The following is a 19,943-nucleotide window of genomic DNA, read 5'->3' on the forward strand; positions in this document are numbered from 1 at the left end:
CTATTCACAATAGCCAAAAGATAGAAGCAACTCAAGTGTCGATGGATGGATAAACAAATGGGGTATATGCACATATCAGTCAGGCCTAAAAAAGGGAAGAAAATTCTAACATATGATACAACATGGTGAAACCTGGGAACGTTATCCTGGGAAACATAAGCCAGTCACACAAGGACACATTCTTTTGGTTCCATTTATATGATATTAGAATAGCTAAATTCATAGAGACAGAAAGTAGAATGGTAATTTCCAGGAGCTGGAGAGAGATGGGATTGGGGAGTTCTTGTTGAGTGGGTAGGGAGTTTCAGTTTTGCAAGATGAAAACAATTCTAGAGGTGGATTGCATAACAATGCAAATAGATGTAACTACTGAGCTGTGCACTAAAAATGGTTAAGATGGTAAAGTTTATGCTATGTGTATCTTGCCACAATTAAATATAAAATACCATACAAAGAGTAAGTGGCATCATGTAATGCCTTATTTCTCAGTGTGATTTGTGGATCAATGGCGTTGGCATCTTCTAGGAGCTAGTTAGAAATGTGATATTAGGTCCCACCTCCGATCTGCTGCATCAAAATCTGCATTTTTCAACAACCCTCCCCCAACACACACACAGGTGTTGCGTGCACACATAAACTCTGCGTAGCTCTAGTTGTGATTCACTGACAGTTTAGAAAACATACAAATGTCACTTGCCTTCCCACCTCCTCTATTTTTCTTACAGAACAGGACATTCTCTCATGGCCACATTCCCCATGTGGTCCTACTCTCCTGATCAGTGACTGGCTTATGGTTGGGTGTGTTGCCAGCTTTTGACCAGTGAAACCAAGGGAAGTTCTGAATAGGTTTCGGTGACACCCAAGTAGAAATGGCCCTTCCCTTCTTTGGAAGTTTTCATGTTGGGATGGGACACAAGCAAATTCTGCAGGGATTTTGGGACCTTGGCAGCAACGAGCATGGTTCTTGATAACACAGCCACTGACTGACAAAATCCTGGGTTCATTGCACCAATGGGTCTTTGGTTAAATGAGATTCAAAATGTATCTATTGTTTAAGGCCATTTAAGTCACAGTTTCTCTGAAATCCCTAGCTCAGTGTTTCTCTTTTCCTTCACTCTGTGGTTATTTGGGATTGGACACTACGTGTGTGTGTGTGTGTGTGTGTATGTGTGTGTGTGTGTGTGTTGATGTCACCTGTATTGTGCAATGTTAAGCAGCACCCTCAACTCTACCCATATGTTTTCAATATAATTCTCCCCTCCCCGAGTTGTGACAACCAAAAAATGTCTCCAGATACATTACAAAATGTTGGGGGGAGAGACAATTCACCCCTAACGGAGAACCATGATTGCAGGCCATGGCATCCTAATAAACATGAAGACCTTACTGTGGGCCCTTGGAGGGATAAAGATCACTCCCATCCTCCAGAGTTTTCAACGATTAGTGTGATATCAGGTGTGTGAGAAAAGCAAACACACACAAGGTGTTACTAATCATTGCCTGTCTTTGATGCTGTCCGTGCAGTGATAACAATGTTGTAGTTTCCATTTATTCTTGTAATAGGTAGAAATGTTTAACTTAACAGATGGCCAATATGGATAGTGAATGGAATTTTCCCTCAGCAAAGTTGGTGAGCCCCGCCAGCACTTTTGGGTTTTCTGCTCAGAAATTCTCCTCTCTTAACCACCACCTGACCTGAACTGGCCACCAATTCCCAATCATTGTCCCCTGAGGTGACAGATGCCCCGGAGCTCACCCATTAAGATTATTTTCATAGATTAAGAAAAATCTTCCTATTTGGCTTTTGAAGACAGAGATGGATGCTCTCCACATAATTTATTAGCAGCTCACACATCCAAGTATTTGAGAACTGCAGAGTTTGGAACCTGGACAACCTCGCTTGCTTTGTGTTTCTTTTCCCAGAATCAGCCAACACAGCAAGACCACTTCCCTTGGGGACCCCCCAACTCCTAAAATCAGAGCGTTTAGATTCATTGTGGAGAGCTTAGTTTCATTTGAAATGTCACAAAACTTCCCCTGGGGATAAGAAGGCTTCCAGGGAGAGCTGAACTTTACAGGAGGGTCTGAAGAATAGGGAGCAGAGGAGAGGGGTGAGGGAGCTGGTGCTAAGAAAGGGAGGCACTGAAACCAATGGCTGCACAGCACTTTTGGCATGTGTCAGGCACAGATCTGGGCAATGTGGCAGGAGCTGGGGTGGAGAGCAAAGACCATCAGACGGTAGCTATGGCTCTCCAGGATCTCACAGCCTACCGAGGACTATGTAGTGGGTGCTGAGTTGCTTTCCTAACATGGTTCTATGTGGTGGTATGGGGCAGTTACCCCCAGTAATACCACACAACTTTTGTGCTCCATGTGATCCATCTCTGGATTTTTTGGTGGCATATGTTAATAAAACCTCCTTACTGTGTAAACCCATTTGAACTGGATTTTCACAAACTGCATCATAAACTGCCCAAACTGACACAGAGTTTGGTAGAGGAAGGGGATTCTAAAATGAGCAAAACTTAAATGCAGGTTGGCTGTGAAAAGAAGTTCAAACAGCAGGCAGCATGAATGTCTCAATGTCTTTACTTAAACCAGGAAGATAATGACCTTTGTTTAGCAAAATGGTTAGTTTTGCTGGGCCAGTATTTCCCTGGAATACAGGCCTTATACTTAGGGAGACATGATATTTGAAAACAAGATAGGAAATATTCAGGATGTTGGCCACCAGTGGCAGTCTTCATCATGGTTCTGGAAGTTTCACATTTAGAGGAAAGGTGGCCCTTTTGAAAGTGGAGAGGGATGGAAATAGAGCTTTGTGAAAAGAGGGCCTCTCTGCCTGTCACCTATAATCTAAAGGTTCTGGACATTGATAAACAAGTCCTTCTGGGTTGGAAAAGCTGATTTATCAGGATAAAGTTAGAGGGCAGGCAACAAATTTAGTGACTTAGCAAGAAAAAAGATTGGGACCCCCAAAAAGCATTGCCCCAGTTACCAGGTCTCTGCTGAGTATCTTGTCTTAAAACATATGTCAAGCTTGCTAATGAGGACAACTGACTTATCATGTGAAGATGCAGTTGGGAACAACTAGAAGTAATGAGCAAGTTTGAGGTACCACACCAGATAAGGGAAGATGCTACTGAAATGAGCAGCAAGACAATGGCAAGGTAGAGAAGTCAATTATCAGCTCAAGGAAATGACCTGAGAGGATCTCTAGCTTCCACTACCTGCCCATGAACTTAAATAAAAGAAACTCGTTAAATTCACATGGGAACTGAGTTTCCAAAAAGAGGCCTACTCTTGCCTGAGATTCCCATCTGTCAGAACCATCCTGAACTTGAATCTACATGAAGTGGAGCACTAAAACAGAGAGAGTCTCTTCTTGGAAGGAATCAACACTATGCCCACTCTAATCTTAACAAGTCAGTGGAAATGCACCCAAACCCAGAACTGGGAGCTGCCATATTATCTGATCAGGAAACTTGTTTTACAGGGCAGGAACCCTCAATGTTTTCTCAACATTTTATGTTATATCAACCAATGACAACTGAAGGTATTTCCCATGCTCCCCTTCTCCAAATGCAATGTTCCTTTCTGGAAATTCTTATGGTAGACATTCTGGTTTTCTCCCTGATATCTCTGGCTGTTGGTGGTAGTGAAGTTGAGAATTTAGTTCACAAGTCATCAGACCATGTGTAGCTACTTCTAGACATGAGAGTATGATACATCTCTCAGAAAATAATAAAGTTGAGTCTGAATCCAACTACTCATTGAACCTCAGGGTTTCACCTATTGGGGAGGGGTTGAGACTATTTTGGCCAAGTGTGGTTATTTCTGATGAGTATGTGAAGGAAGAAGAGTATGGATTCAGTTCACCAAAGGGGTAGTCCATAGTGGGATGTTATATTTACCACTTGAATACCCATCTTCTCTTCTCTGGATAATAATAGTGTTTTTTTCCAGGTAGCTATACTTAAATTCACACCTTGTACAGCTTCAATAAAGCTAATTCTATTTCCAGCTCTAGGACTGGCACATCAACCAACTCTAAGCTCACACCGGTGACCCTGCGAGACCTTGAAACTTTGTGAGACCCTGCTGGGAACTCTTCAGAGACTTGTTCTTTCTATTTCATCTTCCTCTTGGGGTGGAGATTTTTGGGAATATGAGTGTTGGAACTCTTTCACTAGCCCAGGGGGAACCAACTGACACAAAGAGGAAAAGCTGAAAGAATCAGGGAAATCAATGTGACCCTTGAGCTTTTGAATTATAGAGTAAGTGATAGACTGTCTTCTTTAAGATTTGAGCCAGTTTAAGAGTTTTGTTACTTACAACCAAACCATTTATTGTGGACTGTGATAAGTGCTAAATTAAAAATATGGAAAAAGTGTTGGTATTTAAGAGAGGTTAATTAGCTAAGAGAAGCAAGACATTTGAGTACTTAGGGTGGAAAGAACTGGAAAGGTACCATTGCATTTCTTAGCATTAAGCACACTCTTTCAGTGAGATTTGTTAGGCTCACTTGACGTCATCACCATTTATCTTTTAGTCTATCAAGATGGGAAATGGATGTGTAAAGGTCTTTAGTGCAGGACATTGCACCTGGCACCTAAAAGCCCACAATAAATGTTGGATGGTGGAAGGAAGTTTGCCATCTGTTACCCTAGTTCCTCTGTAGGCTGAGGGAGCTCCTCAGTGTCCACTCACATTATGAGTGTTCAGTTATCTCTTAATCCTTTTCCTCCCCATTAGTGTTGCAGAAGATGGATCACATGTCTCCCAGACTGAGAGCCTTCCTCTCTGAACCCATCGGGGAAAAGGATGTTGCCTGGGTAGATGGGGTCAGCCATGAACTCGCAATCAATTTGGTCACCAAAGGTTTCAACAAGGTAATTCCTTTTTCTTATTTTCCATTTTTTTCCCCAATCTCTCTTCTCCCAGTCCTGCCAGATGGTCGTTGCTGCCACATGTCCCTGTAAGGGGCCATCAGAGTGCAAAGCTGCCACTTGGCAGAGTGTGACATACTTCAGCACTATTGACCCCACATGCTTGGGTTGCCTCATGGGCCCATAAATGTTGGGCAAGTAGAATCACTTCCATTCAGAGCAGCTGGGCTGCTGGACTGGATATGACTCACTTGGTGTTCAAATACCCAAGAGTTGACAGAAGTGAGTCAGTGCCTAGGGCAGACTAAGCTGACAGGTTGGATGATTTGGGTGCACAACCACCCCCTCATCCCCATGAAAAGACTGTCAGGGTCTTTCTTACCCCATCAGGCCATCAGCCTGGCAATGACAGGTGGATTCACAGCAGCCTGGGATCTACACCAGTGTACTGAGATATGAGTATTCTGTGATATCACTCCCAGAACCAAGAGCGGTCTCAAGAATTTCTAGTGGAATCTGAACATCTTGTCCTATGTAATTATTTTTATTTATGGTGCTATTATAAAGCTGTTTGGAGAAAGGGGGACATCCTCAAAGAAAACCAAAAGAAAGAGAGCACATAACAGAGGCAGATGGGAATCTACACAGCACTGCACAATCCTGGAGAGAGACGCCACCAACAGAAATACTGCTGTCCTTCCTCGTCCATTGTTAAAAATCAGTCTACATCGCCAGCAAGGAAGATGTTATAGAAACACCCAAGGAGGCTGGGGGCTGTTCCGCTCTCAACTGATCATGTTTGGTTTCCACTGGCACAGCACACGATTGTTTCCAGGGGGCATCAGAGCTACTGGACCTGTGGCTTTCTGATTGATCACTGCATTGCAGTTAAGTATTCTGAATGCCATCCCCATCTACCAGCCAGTTTAATGTCCAATAGAAGGCCTTGGTCAGGAAGCTGGAGCACCATGACTGAGATGGGTTTGATTCTTTCCTACCAGATAAAGGAGACAGGATCACTCCTAATCAGGAGGGAGGTGGGCAAGTCTGATTAGGGGAGACATTTTTAATTGCAGTTTCTTTTTTGGAAAGTAACGATGGTCCCTTTTACTTTTTTATTATGGTGTAACTTACAGTGATGTGAAAGGTTCACCGTAGCTTATTTTGACATTTATATACACCCATGAATCCACCACCCAAATCCAGTGATTAGGCACCTCTGGAATTCCAGATGGTTCCCTTGTGTCTCTTCCCAGTCAATGTCATCCCACACTCGCAGAGGTAACCCTTATTCTGGCTTTTATTGCCATTGATTTACTGTTCCATGTTTGTGAGGTTTTATTATTCAACTATATCATCATTTAAAAGATATTTTTAAGGACATTTCACCTTTTTTTAGTACAGCAAGTACTAAACATGTTAGTTCTGGAAGTGTTGACAAATACATGCAGTCCCACAATCAAGACAGAACAATCTCATCACACCAAAATACTCCCCATACCCTTCATATTCCCGACCCTTAGTCTTTGGCAAGAACTGATTTGTTTTCTGTAAGTCTGTCCGTCTTAGTTGTGTTGTAAATGAGGATTATAGGTATGATAAGTATGTTTAAGACAGAGGAATGAATGAATAATGGGAGAATCTCAGGCATCTGAGAACTTGCTACATGACCAGTAAGGCCAGTAAGAAGAGACTATTTGTCTACATGCAGCCAAGCTCTTGGAGTCATGTCCTTCTTGTGCTCATGACCTCCTGGCCAGCACCCTGACCAGCATTCCATTTCTAGGTCCTCTCATTCCTATGGCCATGACACTAGGCACAACACAGAGGATTTCACCTTTCTTCTTTGCTTTGAGCCTCTGAAAGCAACAAACAAGATGAGAGTCACTGTCTGCATTGCATAAAGAAGGTCACAGAGACTCTGGGGAGTTAGTACCTTGGTATAGAGTTCCTGAGTAAAGTCAAGTTAGAATAGTCAGGAAGATCTGGGGCTTACACTAAGATCTATTGGTGAGATCCTGTATCAGGACTTGGAACCTGGCTGGACCTATAAGAGGATTGAGGATGGAAGAGGATGGAGGATGGAGGAGGAGACACTCAGCATTTCTAAGATGAGCAAATGCTTCTAGATAAAGACCAGTTGTTGTGTGTGGCCAGTGTAATTTTGAGCCTCTGGGGCAGGCAGATGCTTATAGACAAGGGGTCTCAGATGTAGCAAATAAAAGTGCAGACTCAAATGTACATACACACACATATGTATGAATGTATATTTTTAATAACTTATTTTTTAGAGCAAGTTTAAGTCACAGCAAGATTAAGCAGAAGAAACAGCAATTTTCCACATATCCCTTGCACTGACACATGCATCAATATGTCCTCCCCCATTATCAACTTCCTCTACTATCCCAAGTACATTTGTTACAATTGAAGAAGCCACACTGACATATCATTATCAACCAGATTCACAGTTTATATTAGGGTTCATTCTTGGTGGTGTACAATCTGTGGGTTTAGACAAATGTGAAATGACCCATCATGAAAATATCACACACAGTCATTTCATTACCTTATAATCCTCTGAGTTCTTGTAATTTTATCCCCTGCCTCGGGAAGACTTATGTCTAGCAGAGGAAGAGACATATTTCCAGGCCTCAGTGAAGTCCGAGTATTCAGTGGGACCCTGTACTGTTGACCAGTTTTCCAACATGTGATCTGCAAACCCACACTCACTATGATAGAGACACAACGTGCCTTTGGTGTTCTCTGTAATCTGCACTAAGGCAGAGGATTGTTCTGGTCTTTGCACATCTCCCTAAGAAAACCCCAACCACAGGGGAATGAATGAATTTCCAGGCACTCAGTATATTCAGTCACAGGCAGTTCCTGATGGGGTGGGTGTGTTACTATAGGGATTAGTTATTTCAACAGGTTAGAAGTTTAATAACCCAGAGAACCAAATTTGGCTCGAAGCTCTCTGAAGACGCTATAAAGTTATAGTCTTGAGATTAAATCTACCTCCTAAGTGATACTTAGAAAATCAGAATGGAGTTCTGGGTGCCCACCTGTTCCCCAAGTCTCTCCTGTGTGATAGAAGAACCATCACATAATCTGCTACATCTCAATATTTTAAATTTACTTCATTTAATCAACAAAAAATCCTATAATGTATACAATTTCATTTCCATCTTACCAATGAGGAACCTGAGGCACAAAACAGCCTTGTGACTTGCTCAAGGTCACTGAAGGTGAAAGAGATGAAGCTTGAACACGGGCAGGCAGGTTCTGGGGCAAGCTATAAGATAATGGATCCCACTACCCAGTGTCTGGAGTCATCTAATAAATTTAGGGTCACCTTGTGTAAGGGTGCCAGATAAGTACATGATGCTTAGTTAAATGTGAATTTCAAATAAGCAAATGATGTTTTAATGACCTATGCTCCAGAGAAACAGGAAGAAGCAAGAAAAGGAACAAGCCCTGCACTGAATTAAGACTCTACTTAGAGTTTTAACCCACAAATCACTGAGAAATAGCAGATTTGCCAAGTTGTCATGGACTATCAGTGACATCGAGGCTTAAGTGCCAACATCTCATTAGAGAAAAAGAGAAAGTTGTTTGTCACACAATGAAGTCTTGTGAGAAGTTGGGAGCTGGGCAGTGGGAACATTGCCTCAAGCATGACAACAAGAAGGCTGAGACTTTGTATCTCTGTTTGATAAGGTCAGAAGTCATCTGAAGACCAAAACTTTTAATCAGCTTGGACCAGGACCAGCTACCTAATTTGTTGGGCCAAGTGAAAAAGGGAGATGCAAGGCCCCTGCTCAAAGTTATTAACACTTTAAGGTGGGGGCAGCAGAATATGCAACAAAGCTGGACCCTCTGAGGGTGAGTCCATCGACTGCCCCATTGCACACAAGGAACCATGTCCTGGTGCAGACACGAACTGCTGCCCTTCAGGAGTTGTATACAGCAAACTGGCAGGTGTTCCAGATTTGCTTGGGACAAGTCTCTGGGGTAAACCTTAGTGTTTGGAATTGGAGTTGAAGGGAGCCTGTCCTTGAGCCACCCTCCTGCCATGTGTGCTGCGGAGGGAACAAACGTCCTGGCTTTGCAGTGGCTACTGTCTGAGTTGGTGGGAAGATGGGGACATCTGTTCAGTGCTCCTGTGTCTCTATGTCACCCTCCTGGCAGCCAGATTTTTGAGCTTTGGCCCAAGAGAGGAGAGAGGCAGTTTCTCTTCGTCTCCAAAGGGCTTGCTTTCTGGAGTTGGCAGAAAAACGGAGTAAGTTTCGAGCAGGGCCCAACAGAAGCCCCTGACTCCAGCATCCCCTGGGAACATAGCAAAGCAGGCAAACAGTCCCTTTCCACCAGCTGGAAGGTGGCAGGGTGAGACCAGAGAGAAAGTGGAGAAGGAGAAGGGGGTGTCATATTGCAACTTGGCTCCTGAGCCCAGCCACGGGGCCAGGCCTTCTTCCTATGGCATTCCTGGAAAGTTTGCCTCTGGTTCTGTGTACCAGGCATTCCCTGGTTTCCTGGCTGCTGAGCCTGGAGGAATGTGGAGACTCCAATTAGCTGACCAGCTGAAGCCAGCATGGAAGCCTCTGAAATGTCAGGGGACCCCATGGGTGCCAGGCCACCTGTAGACAGTTGAGATGTCCAAGAATGGGGTCGAGGAAAACAGAAGTCTTAACTTTTCGGATTTTTAGTGACTCCATCTGGAGAACGGGAGAGGTACATGTGAGTGTCAGATGGATTAAAACATTGTCAGGGCTCTGGAGCCCAGCAAAGAGGATCAGAAGTGCCCTCACTATTATTACTATTATTCTCACTAATGTACCCTCTCCTTAGAAAAAGCACTGTGTTTCCAGATCCTGTTGTATTCACCTCTGCACCTCCCACACAGGCAGCAACTGGCTCAATCAGCCACCAGGAACCATTCATTATTTTCAATGTTGAATTAAAAAGCAGCTCAGGAAATCCACCCCTGAAGATGTGAGGATACCGATAAAGTAAAATGAGCTCTTTCTCAGCAACTACCCTGCTTTAAAAAAAAAAAAATGATTAAAGTAGCAGTTTAAAATGACCATGAAATCCTAACTTTTTTCTCTTTTCAACAACTGGACCGTGACTAAAAATTAAAAACCCCAAACTCCAACGCTTGGGGACATTTTGCAACTGGGATTCAGCTTTTATTTAATTTCTCTTAAAAAAAAAACATGTTCCCTTGGGTTAAGATGAAATTTGCTTTGTTCTATTTGACTGAAAGTAAACAGATGCCAGTGGGTATTCTGGAGAGGGCCCAGAATTGAGGCATGGACATGGTTCTCGTTCATTCCAGGTTGGAAAACCCCCAAACAGCCCCAAGAGATGGGCACTTATGGCACCTTAAATCTCCAGGCTTTCCCCATTAGTGACAGCCAATCTACAGCCACCCGGTCTTGAAAGTCCATTTCTCCATGGCTCCTTGCTCCTCATCCATAATGGTGCGATAAAATGGTAAAAATAAATGCTAATTTTAGGACAAATAGAAAACCAGGAATGCCAGAAATGTATGTATGACTCATGATGTATTTATTTGATCTTCATGTGTGTTTTTCATCCATGGAGATTCTTCAGGAGGGAAGGAAGGGCAAAGTTTAGTGACCTTCTGTGCTCATCCCATGGTGCTCCTTATAAAAGAAGAAAAAGGAATTCATGTTTTTCTAGTGGTCAGTTTGCAGATGAGGCAGGACATGTCACCTACCTGCAGAAAATGCAGAAAGTGAGGCCAGATTGAGTTGCCTGTGAGATCTCAGGCAACTGGGTCGCAAAAACAAATGGATGCTAATAGGCCCTTCATCTGCCAGGCCCACATGCAGTGGTTCTCAGCCAAGGGAGATTTATGTCCCTGCGGGGTCATCTGGCAATGTCTGGAAGTTGGTTGTGATGGTTACTGTTCAAGGGAGAAAATGCTACTGATACATAGAGGGTGCAGGCCAGGGATGCTGGGAAATTTCCCTCAATGCACAGACAGTTCCCTCCCCACAAAATATAAATAGCCAAAATATCAATGCCTGGTGTTGGGAACCCTTGTGTGAGAGCAACTGAGATAGTGGTGGTGTGGAGAATGAATGTGTGTGTGTGTGTGTGTGTGTGTTTTGAAGAGAGAAATACTGGGCCTCCCCTGGTGGCGCAGCGGTTGAGCACTGGGCTGAGAAGCTGCCCGCAGCCTCTGCAGGGCCGGTTTGATCCCCAGCCACCGGCGAGGGTCCCACATGGCGCGACAGACCTCTCCTGCCGCCCACTGCTCCCCTCAGCAGTGTACCTCGGTCCTTCTGCCTGCTCTGCTCCCCGCTCTGGCTCTGGTGAATTCTCTCACCCTCCCGCACTTCTGACTGTACCAGTGCTTGTATAAATAAATAAATCTTTTATAAATAAATAAATAAATAGAGAAATACTAGCTCAGAGGCCTGAAGAACATATCAGAAATACTTGTCATGTGACAAAGTCCTTTCCCATTTTGCTCCCTGCCTGTCGCCTCCCCACAGGCCTACATCCTACTGGGACAGTTCCTTCTGATGCATAAGAATGAAGCTGAGTTCCAGAAGTGGCTCATTTGCTGTTGTGGTGCTACTGAGTGTGAGGCAAAGGAGAGCTCTAACTGTCTGAAGGAATGGTGTGCCTGCTTCCTGTAAACACCCCTCCTCGCTCTGCTGCCTGTATAAATGGACTTGTGCTGTACCAAGATGTAGGCTTGGAGTCATTTTTTTTTATAACTTTAATGATACTTGCTTATTATAATAAGTAGTTTAAGAATATAAAGAAGGACAAACATAAGAAAATCCACCTTGTATGAATAGCATACAAATATCTCAGCAGACATTTACATAAAAGAGACATAATGATATAAAAATGGGAATTAAAATATTAACTCAGTGTCTTAATCACCTGTTGATGCATAATAAATAAATCCAAAATCTAGTCATATAAAACAAACAATGATTTTATCACTGATGGTTTCTGAGAGTTAAGAAATGAGAGTTGTTTAACTGAGATTTTGCCTCAGGGCTATGGTGAGGTTGTGAACTGTCAGTTGGGCTGTAGTCACCTGAAGGCTAGACTCAGGCTGGAGGGTCCATTTCGGAGATGACTCATTCATAGCGCTGTTGGGTAAAGGCCTCAGCTATTCCAGCATAGGTCTTTACATAGAGCTGCTCATGGTGTGGGAATCTAGCTTTCCACGAAGAGGCTGATTCAAGAGGGGCTAACAGCAAGCAGGAAGCCACAGTCTTTTATGACCTAGTCACTAACTCACAGAACATCAAGCTTCCTTATTCTATTTTTAGAAGCACGTCACTAAGTCTCCCAGTGAGGAAGGAGAGAAATTAAACTTTCTTGAGATAGCACATAATATGCGGACCTATTTTAAAAACCATCACAGTCAGGCTTTTCAAGCATCGTTTGCACACAACTCACCATTTTAGCTGTGTAGGTCTATGAATTTTGACAAAGGCATGGTCCTAAAACTACCACCAAGACCAAGATGAAGAACATTCTCATTACCCTGAAGAACTCCCAAATGCCTGATTCAGGCACCCCTCCCCCTCCCCCTGACCCTGACAACCAATGATCTGTTTTCTGTCCTTAAAGTTTTGAATTTTCTAGAAAGTCATAAAAATGGAATTGTATAGTATGCAGCTTTTTGAGATTTTTTTTCATTTAACATATTTTTTTTCATTTAGCATAATTCAGGCATTCACTGTTCTTGTAGACGCCAGTAACTTCTCTCATCAAGAAGCTGAATCCCCTCAGCCTGAGGGGGGTCTCTGGCTACAGAAGTGGGATTAGCATAGCCACAACACAGGGATGAAATATTAGGGAGCTAATGCCCCCAGGAAAAACCTCAGTGACGAGTGGGAGTTGATGGCCAAAAGCCCAGCTTCCTCACTCCTCAGGTGAGGCTACTCTGAGGCAGTCACCCCAAGCTTCCAGTGGGGTTAGGCCAGTTGCCCACATGGTCACCTGTTCTTTACCACCCAGGTATTTGCTTCTCTCCCTTTCCTGTCTTGTATTCCTACTTCCCTATCGGGGTTCCTTGGGATTATTCCCCACCAACGAAATACTCAAATTTAGTCTCAGCTGACTTCTGAAAGAACCCAACCGAAGACAAAAGTGCTGGAATTTAATTTTCTTTTAACAAGGAAAAAATTCAGTGCTGAATGTCGCTGAAATTTTTCTCCATTAATACATGTAGTAATTTCTAAATTTCTCCTTAGTTTGAAGAATAAAATGGGAAAAACAAGCAGGGTTAGTACATTAGGCTTGCTTTAAACTCAATTTTTCAGTGTTAGATAGTATGAACTCCTGATACAAAAGTAAAAAATTAACACTCTTCCGTCTTCCTTCTCCCTTTCCTTTTAAAATTAGTTTTATTACTTATAATTTGCCAAAGTTAATAGCTTTTGCATTCTTCCCAGAAGCATAACCCTTGCAATTGTTTAGTCTCAGTTGTATATTTAAGAGTGCTCATCAATTCTTGTTAGTATTGTTATTTTGAAAATCATATTTTGGTCATCCTTGAATTCTTTATTTTCATACATCTCTTTGTTGGTCAAGTTGCATCATCAGATCAAACAGAATAGGTCAAATTATTCTGCTACAACAAATAACCTGCCCCCCCCCACACACACACACATTTCAATGATTTAGCAACAAAGGTTGATCTCTCTCTCACTCAAGCTCCATGTCAGGAAAATTGTTTGGTATAGTCACTCTGAGATACGTTAATGGGGATTCCCTCTTAATACATACATGCTTCCATGGCTATCACAGCATGGATAGTGCCATGGTGAATTTCACACTGCCTTTCAAAGCCTCTGTCCAGAATGACACATTTCGCTTACGTTCAAGTTTCATTGGCCAGGGAAGTTACATAGTCGTATCTAACTCCAAGGGACAAGGACTCTTCTGAACTCAGAAGAAGTGCAAATATTTGTTGCAGCTCTAACCAAGACCACAGTCATCAATTAAATCCATTATTTTCCCTGAATGACTCACAGATGGCATATTTCCTAAACTCATAATATGATGGGGCTATTTCTATTAAAGTCTGTTTAACACTGTTTAACACTCTCTGGTTCTACTACTCTAGCTCCTGCCAAAGAAAAGAAGTCCAAGTGAGTCAACTGGTTGGCCCAAAGATTTAAATTGTTCTATCTCCTGACCATTAAGAGCCTTTCCCTTGGAAATGCAAATCAAAACTACCATGAGATACCATCTTACACCAGTGAGAAAGGCACATATTAAAAAAAACTAGCAACAACAAATGTTGGCGAGGATGTGGAGAAAAAGGAACTCTCCTGCACTGTTGGTGGGAGTGCAAACTGGTCCAACCATTATGGAGAGCTGTGTGGAGATTTCTGGACCTACTAAACATAGAGCTTCCATATGACCTAGCAATTCCACTCCTAGGTATTTACCCAGAGGACACAGAAACATCAATTCCATAGAGCACCTGCACCCCTATGTTTATAGCAGCACTATTTACAATAGCTAAGCTTTGGAAACAACCCAAATGCCCCAAAATAGATGACTGGATCAAGAAGATGTGGTACATATACACCATGGAATATTACTCAGCATTCAAAAAAGATAAACACATGCAATTTGCAGCAACATGGATGGTGCTGGAAGGGATCATGCTCAGCGAAATAAGCCAGAAAGAAAAAGAAAAATACCGGATGGTCTCACTCGTAGCAGGAATCTAGAAAACTTAAATAAGGGACCAGGAAAATGAATAACTATAAGAAAGTGAAAATCAAAATCAACAAAAAACTATGAACCAGAGACACTCTATGGGGGATGGGGGGAGGGGAGGAGAGGGATTGGGGTCAAAATAAGGGGGTTGCAATTGTATAGGGAATATAAAAATAAAATTTATTTTAAAAAATAAAGTAATCATAAAGTGAAAGAAGAAAAAAAAAAGCCTCTCCCTTGCTCCCACCTACATAGTCCATGGACTCCTTCTCCACTTAAATAGTCATGATATTTAGAAGTCACTCATTTTCTTTTTTTTTTTAAAGATTTATTTATTTATGCATACAAGAGCTGGGGTACAGGCCAGAGATGCAGGCATGGGAGGATTCACCAGAGACAGAGTGGGGAACAGAACAGGCAGATTGACTGAAATACAATGCTGAGGGGAGCAGCAGACAAGACACGAGAGGTCTGCTGCGCCATGTGGGTTGCTCAAACTCATGCTGCAGAGGCTGCAGATTTCTTCATAGTGCTGTGCTTAACCCCTTGCGCTGCCAGGGAGGCCAGAAATCACTCATTTTCTAAGACAAGAACTGATCAGTTCTAGGTAAAAGAATAGGGAGGTAGCCCTGTCCCTCACTCCATTCACATACTCCTCCCATATTGCTTTAATTCATCTCTTCAGCCAAATTGATGTCTAAGATCACGTAGAAGAAGGGTTAGAGAGTTTAAAAAAAAAAAACACCGGGGAGATGGGACCCCAAGACTAAAAAGCTTTTACAGAGAGACCCTAGCGCAGATATCGAAGACAGGTGTAGCTATTCCCTGTGTAGTGTAACTGGAGAGATACCAGAATGACCCGCGTACCCAAATATGTTCCCCACAGACTTTAGGAATGTTCCCTATCAGTTGCTCATTCCCTTGTGTTGATATTTGTCTTCCTCATAGATGAAATTATTAGCTATGCTTTTCCCCTACACCCTGTAGCCTAACCTTTGTTATAGGACAAAGTCCTCTTCTCTCCACCAGAGCAGAGTCACTCTCAGCTCTTGACTTCGACTTAGCCACATAACTTGCCTGGGCCAATGGGATGAGACTGAAATGACAGGGTGCTAGTTCTGAGCCTCACTGTGCATTTCCAGTTGCTCTTTCATGCCTCTGCTAACATCGAGAGAACAGCTATCCCTTCAGCCTGACCCCAGAAATGATCCTGGGCGGAGCTGATCTGAACGCAGCCTGCAGCAAAGACCCAAGGCCAGTCAAACAGGCAGTTTGATACAGTGATGCCCAGCTGAGCCCAGTCTGGATCAGCTAACCCTGTGAGTCAGATGAGTCAACTCATAGAGGTGCCAGAAAGAATGAATTGTTGCTGTCTAAAAGCCACTGCTGGGCCTCCCCTGGTGGCGCAGGCGTTTGAGCGCCGTGCTGTGAAGCTGTCTGCAGCCTCTGCAGCACCGGTTCGATCCCAGCCAGCCAGGAGGGTCCCACGTGGAGCAGCAGACCTCTCCTGTCTCACCCGCTGCTCTCCTCAGCAGTGTATTTCGTCAGTCTGCCTGTTCTGTTCCCCACTCTGTCTCTGGTGAATCCTCTCACCCTCCCGTGGATCTGGCCTGTACCCCCATTCTTATATAAATAAATAAATAGATCTTTAAAAAAAATAAAAGCCACTGCTGTTTGGAATCATTTGCTATGCTATAATGGCTAATTGACACATTCCTCTAGTTTAAATGCCCTGGCCTCGCCAAGAGGTGCTGCATTAAAAATCAACCAAATCTTTAGATGGAGCAACAGCTCAGGGTGGGGGAAAGAAAGTTGCTTTTGGAGACATGGTTATGAATTCCTGCTTTGCCAGCCACTGTCTCACCTGAGATTGCTACATAACCTCCCTAAACCTCAGTTTCCATATCTATAAAATGGCAGGCAGGTATTTACCCTGGCCTGCAGTGTAGATTAGTGGAAATCGTATAGGTTAGCTATGTAGCGCCTAGCAGAAGCACTGTGTTTGTTCTTAGCTCTCCTCTGCCCGTCTTAGCTCATTGCTGAGCACTTGCCATCTCACAACACTCAGGGGAGAATTCGCAGCTGCAAGCTGAAAGGGGCCCAGCTATCAGATTATCGGCCTAGTTCAGTTCTGTCCCAACATATGAGAACTGGACGCTGTACAGCTCTCGGGGACTATACAGTCTTTGATGAGTGTGTAAGAAAGGACAACTGGTGAAAATCAGCTTATTTCTGATTTTGATTGGGCCTTTAGCCCACTGAAGTATTCTCAAGGACACCCCAGGGGACCAGCAGGCTGGTGCTGTGTCCTCAGCCCAGGCAGAGGCTCATCCTCACTTTAGCAGGACGGTTGCTGCAATGATTTGGGGAAGGGTTAGTGCCTGAGAACACTTAGCAGTTGTCATGGATTCCACCCACAGCTTAACTCAAAGCTGACCTGTCTGTAAGGAAAAGGGGTCGGACATTGATACTTGGCTTAATATCTGTAGTCCAAGATGCCCCTGAGCCAGTTAATGATTTTGGTTAGTATTTATGGATTACCTGCAGTTCTCAGCATGGTTAGGTGCAACGGGGAAGTCAGGAAAATAAATCTGAGTTTCTCTGGCTTCAAGAAGCTGAGGTGATTGGGAGGAGGAAGGGCAAAACAGCCAAGGTGTTGTGAGATGTATCTTAGCTTGAGCATGCCAGAAGAAAACCCTGAGATAGGGTCTGGATTCAGGAAGTGCTCCCAGGAAATGCTGCAGGGCTGTGGGGAGTGTGGCCAGAAGGGGAAGCCACCATAATGGTGAGCCATCACTGTTGATCACTGTGGCAACTGGAGCTCCATCCTACTGGGTCTAGGAGCCATTAGGTTCTCATTTAGTTCCCCTGGGGTATCTAAATACTGATCTTATTGTAACAGGGTGGTCCCCAGGAAAGGGAGAGGTTCCCTGCCCCACCCAAGGGAGGGTGGAGCTGAGCAGGAAGAGGAGAAGCTGCAGAAGAGACTGAGGAAGGAGGCAGGATGGAGCCATGAGACCTGGAGGAGGCGCATGGAGCCTAGAGACACGTGAAGAAACTGAGCTTGTCTTTTGGTCGTGGACTGGGTGACACAGATGTGGGTGAGACCCGTGGAGAGGTGACCATGGCAGCTTTTATCTTGATGTTGATTTTGCTCTTTTCCTTCCGGGCTTGTCTGGTTGTTTCTGACCCTTTGCTGTGGGTCCCCACTGGAAGATGCTTTAGACTTGTGGCAGGCTTTGGGGCCTTGCTCTGGGCCGATCCCATATGGATGGACTTTTACCCGCGAGGGGACGGGTAACTTTGGGTGCTTCATTTAGAAACTAGATTCCTTGCCTTACCTGTATTGTTTCCTAGTTTTATTAAAGTTCCTTCCCATTAAAGTCTCCTATGTTTTGTGTTGATGCGGCGGATGGCAGAACCCATTTAGAATAGGCAGGTTTGCGGGGTTTGGGCTGCCCCTCTCCCTGTCCTATAACAGATTTGGCGCCCAACGTGGGGCAGGGAATCTCCCCCTTTCCTGGGGACCACCCTGTTACATTATCAGTAACATGCTGATGGCTGCTCCCACAGGAAGTTAATCCCTCTGCTCTTGTGCAAGCCACATGTGGAAAATAAACCTCACCAAAAAAGCCATCAGGCAAAGAAATGCAGGGACAGGCAGTGCAGGTGCTGAGTGGTAAGGACACGCACGTGAGTGGGGATCAGCAGCTTCTGTTGCTGGTAGGCTTGGGAGTAGGACACGCATAACTTTGAAAGCAGAATCTAACCTTTACCACCAACTGTAAAGCTGTGACCTTTGGAAAGACAGCCTCTTGCCTACCTGCCCATCTGTAAATGGTGATAATAGTATCTACTCAAGCATCAGGAAGATAAAATCCTTGCCCCCTTGTAAAAATCTGAGTATTAACCTGTGCAGCTCTGATTGCATACTGTTATTTTAAAAAGGAGAGGTAGGAATGGGTGTGAGTAGTCAGGGAAGACTCCTAGGAGGATGTGACATTTGAATTTGGTGTTTAAAGGGAGAAGTCAGGGTTGAATAAGCTGAGGATGGGAAGAGGAAGGAAAGAAGGGGGTCATGGATTGGGGATGGGGTGGAGAGAAGGAAATAACAGGGGGAAGGCAAACCTAATTGCCCCCAAAAAAGTGAGATACAGGGTGGGGCTGGATGCTGCAGGGCCAAGAGTCTGCCTCCCAGATCCCCCAAACAGAAGCTAAATGTCAGCGGGTAGCTGACCCAGTTTGAAGCTGGTCATTACAGAGTCTCTGGCCTGAGAGAGGGTTGTACTTTTCAACAATCAGTGGTGACTGGGACCCCATCAGATCCCAGAATATGGTAACCCTCCCAACCCCCAAGACCCCATTAAAAAACAAACAAGCAAACAAACAAATCCCACCATTCTTCAGTCTTCCTTGAAGCCACACCCTTTACATGACTTTCCAGTCCCTCCTGCCAAAATACAGTCTATTTCCCTTCCTATTGAATCTGGAATAATGTTGTCACTTGTTTGGCCACAGCAATATGGCAGATATGACAGTGAGAGTTGTAAGTCTGGGCTTCCCCTGCTCTCTTGCTCCCCTATGTTCACACGTGAACAAGCCTGGGCCAACATGCTGGAGTATAAGAGATGCATGACCTAGTGGTCTCCACTGCCTCAGTCAACAGCCAGCCAACCCCAGACACAAGACAGAAGCCATCCTGGACCAGCCAACACATCAGCTGACCTCAGATCTGTGAGTGAGTCTAACCAAGATCAGCCATGCCTGACTCGGACCAGGAAAACCACCCAATTCACCCACAGACTCCTATAGAAGCCACCTATACAAGCCACTATGTTTTGTTGCTATTTGTTATTCAGCTATAGCTAACTGATAGAATTCCCATATGAGGCTTCAGGGATTGGAGCATCTCCAAGTGTAAAATGAGAGTCTCCTACTTAACTTAGTTTTTTTTTTCTTTAAAAATTTTTTTATTTTATATATTTTTACATCATTTTTCATTTTTGTACAATGTATGCATTTTCATCTTGGTTCTAGTCCCCATAAAATTCCCACCACCCTTGTTTTGATCCTACTCCCTTCTCCCCCCGCCCCACCGTAGTGTGTCTCTGGTTTATAGTTGCCTGTTGATTTTGATGTTTACTTTATTATAATTAGACTTTTTCCTGATCCCTTATTTGGGTTTTCTAAATTCCTGCTATGAGTTTTACTTAGTTTTTTAAAAGCATCCTGAGAGATATTCTGGTGTACAGTGATGAGATGGACTCAAACATGAAAAGCAGAGAACTGTGGTGGGAGTAGTGGGCAGAACAACAGAAGTAG

At 43.9% G+C, this 19,943-nt stretch overlaps 1 protein-coding gene across 1 annotated transcript; it reads left to right on the forward strand.

Moving 5' to 3' along the window:
- Positions 1-4,766: 4,766 nt before the first annotated feature.
- BANF2 (BANF family member 2) lies at positions 4,767-11,560 on the forward strand (the record flags this gene model as incomplete). The annotated part of the gene is made up of 2 exons (XM_084246495.1): positions 4,767-4,892; positions 11,414-11,560. 2 exons carry the CDS (start codon positions 4,767-4,769, stop codon positions 11,558-11,560), a joined length of 273 nt encoding a protein of 90 aa, XP_084102621.1.
- Between the last annotated feature and the right edge of the window lie 8,383 nt (positions 11,561-19,943).

This window comes from Talpa europaea (assembly GCF_964194135.1).
Source record: "Talpa europaea genome assembly, chromosome: 11".
NCBI lineage: Eukaryota > Metazoa > Chordata > Mammalia > Eulipotyphla > Talpidae > Talpa > Talpa europaea.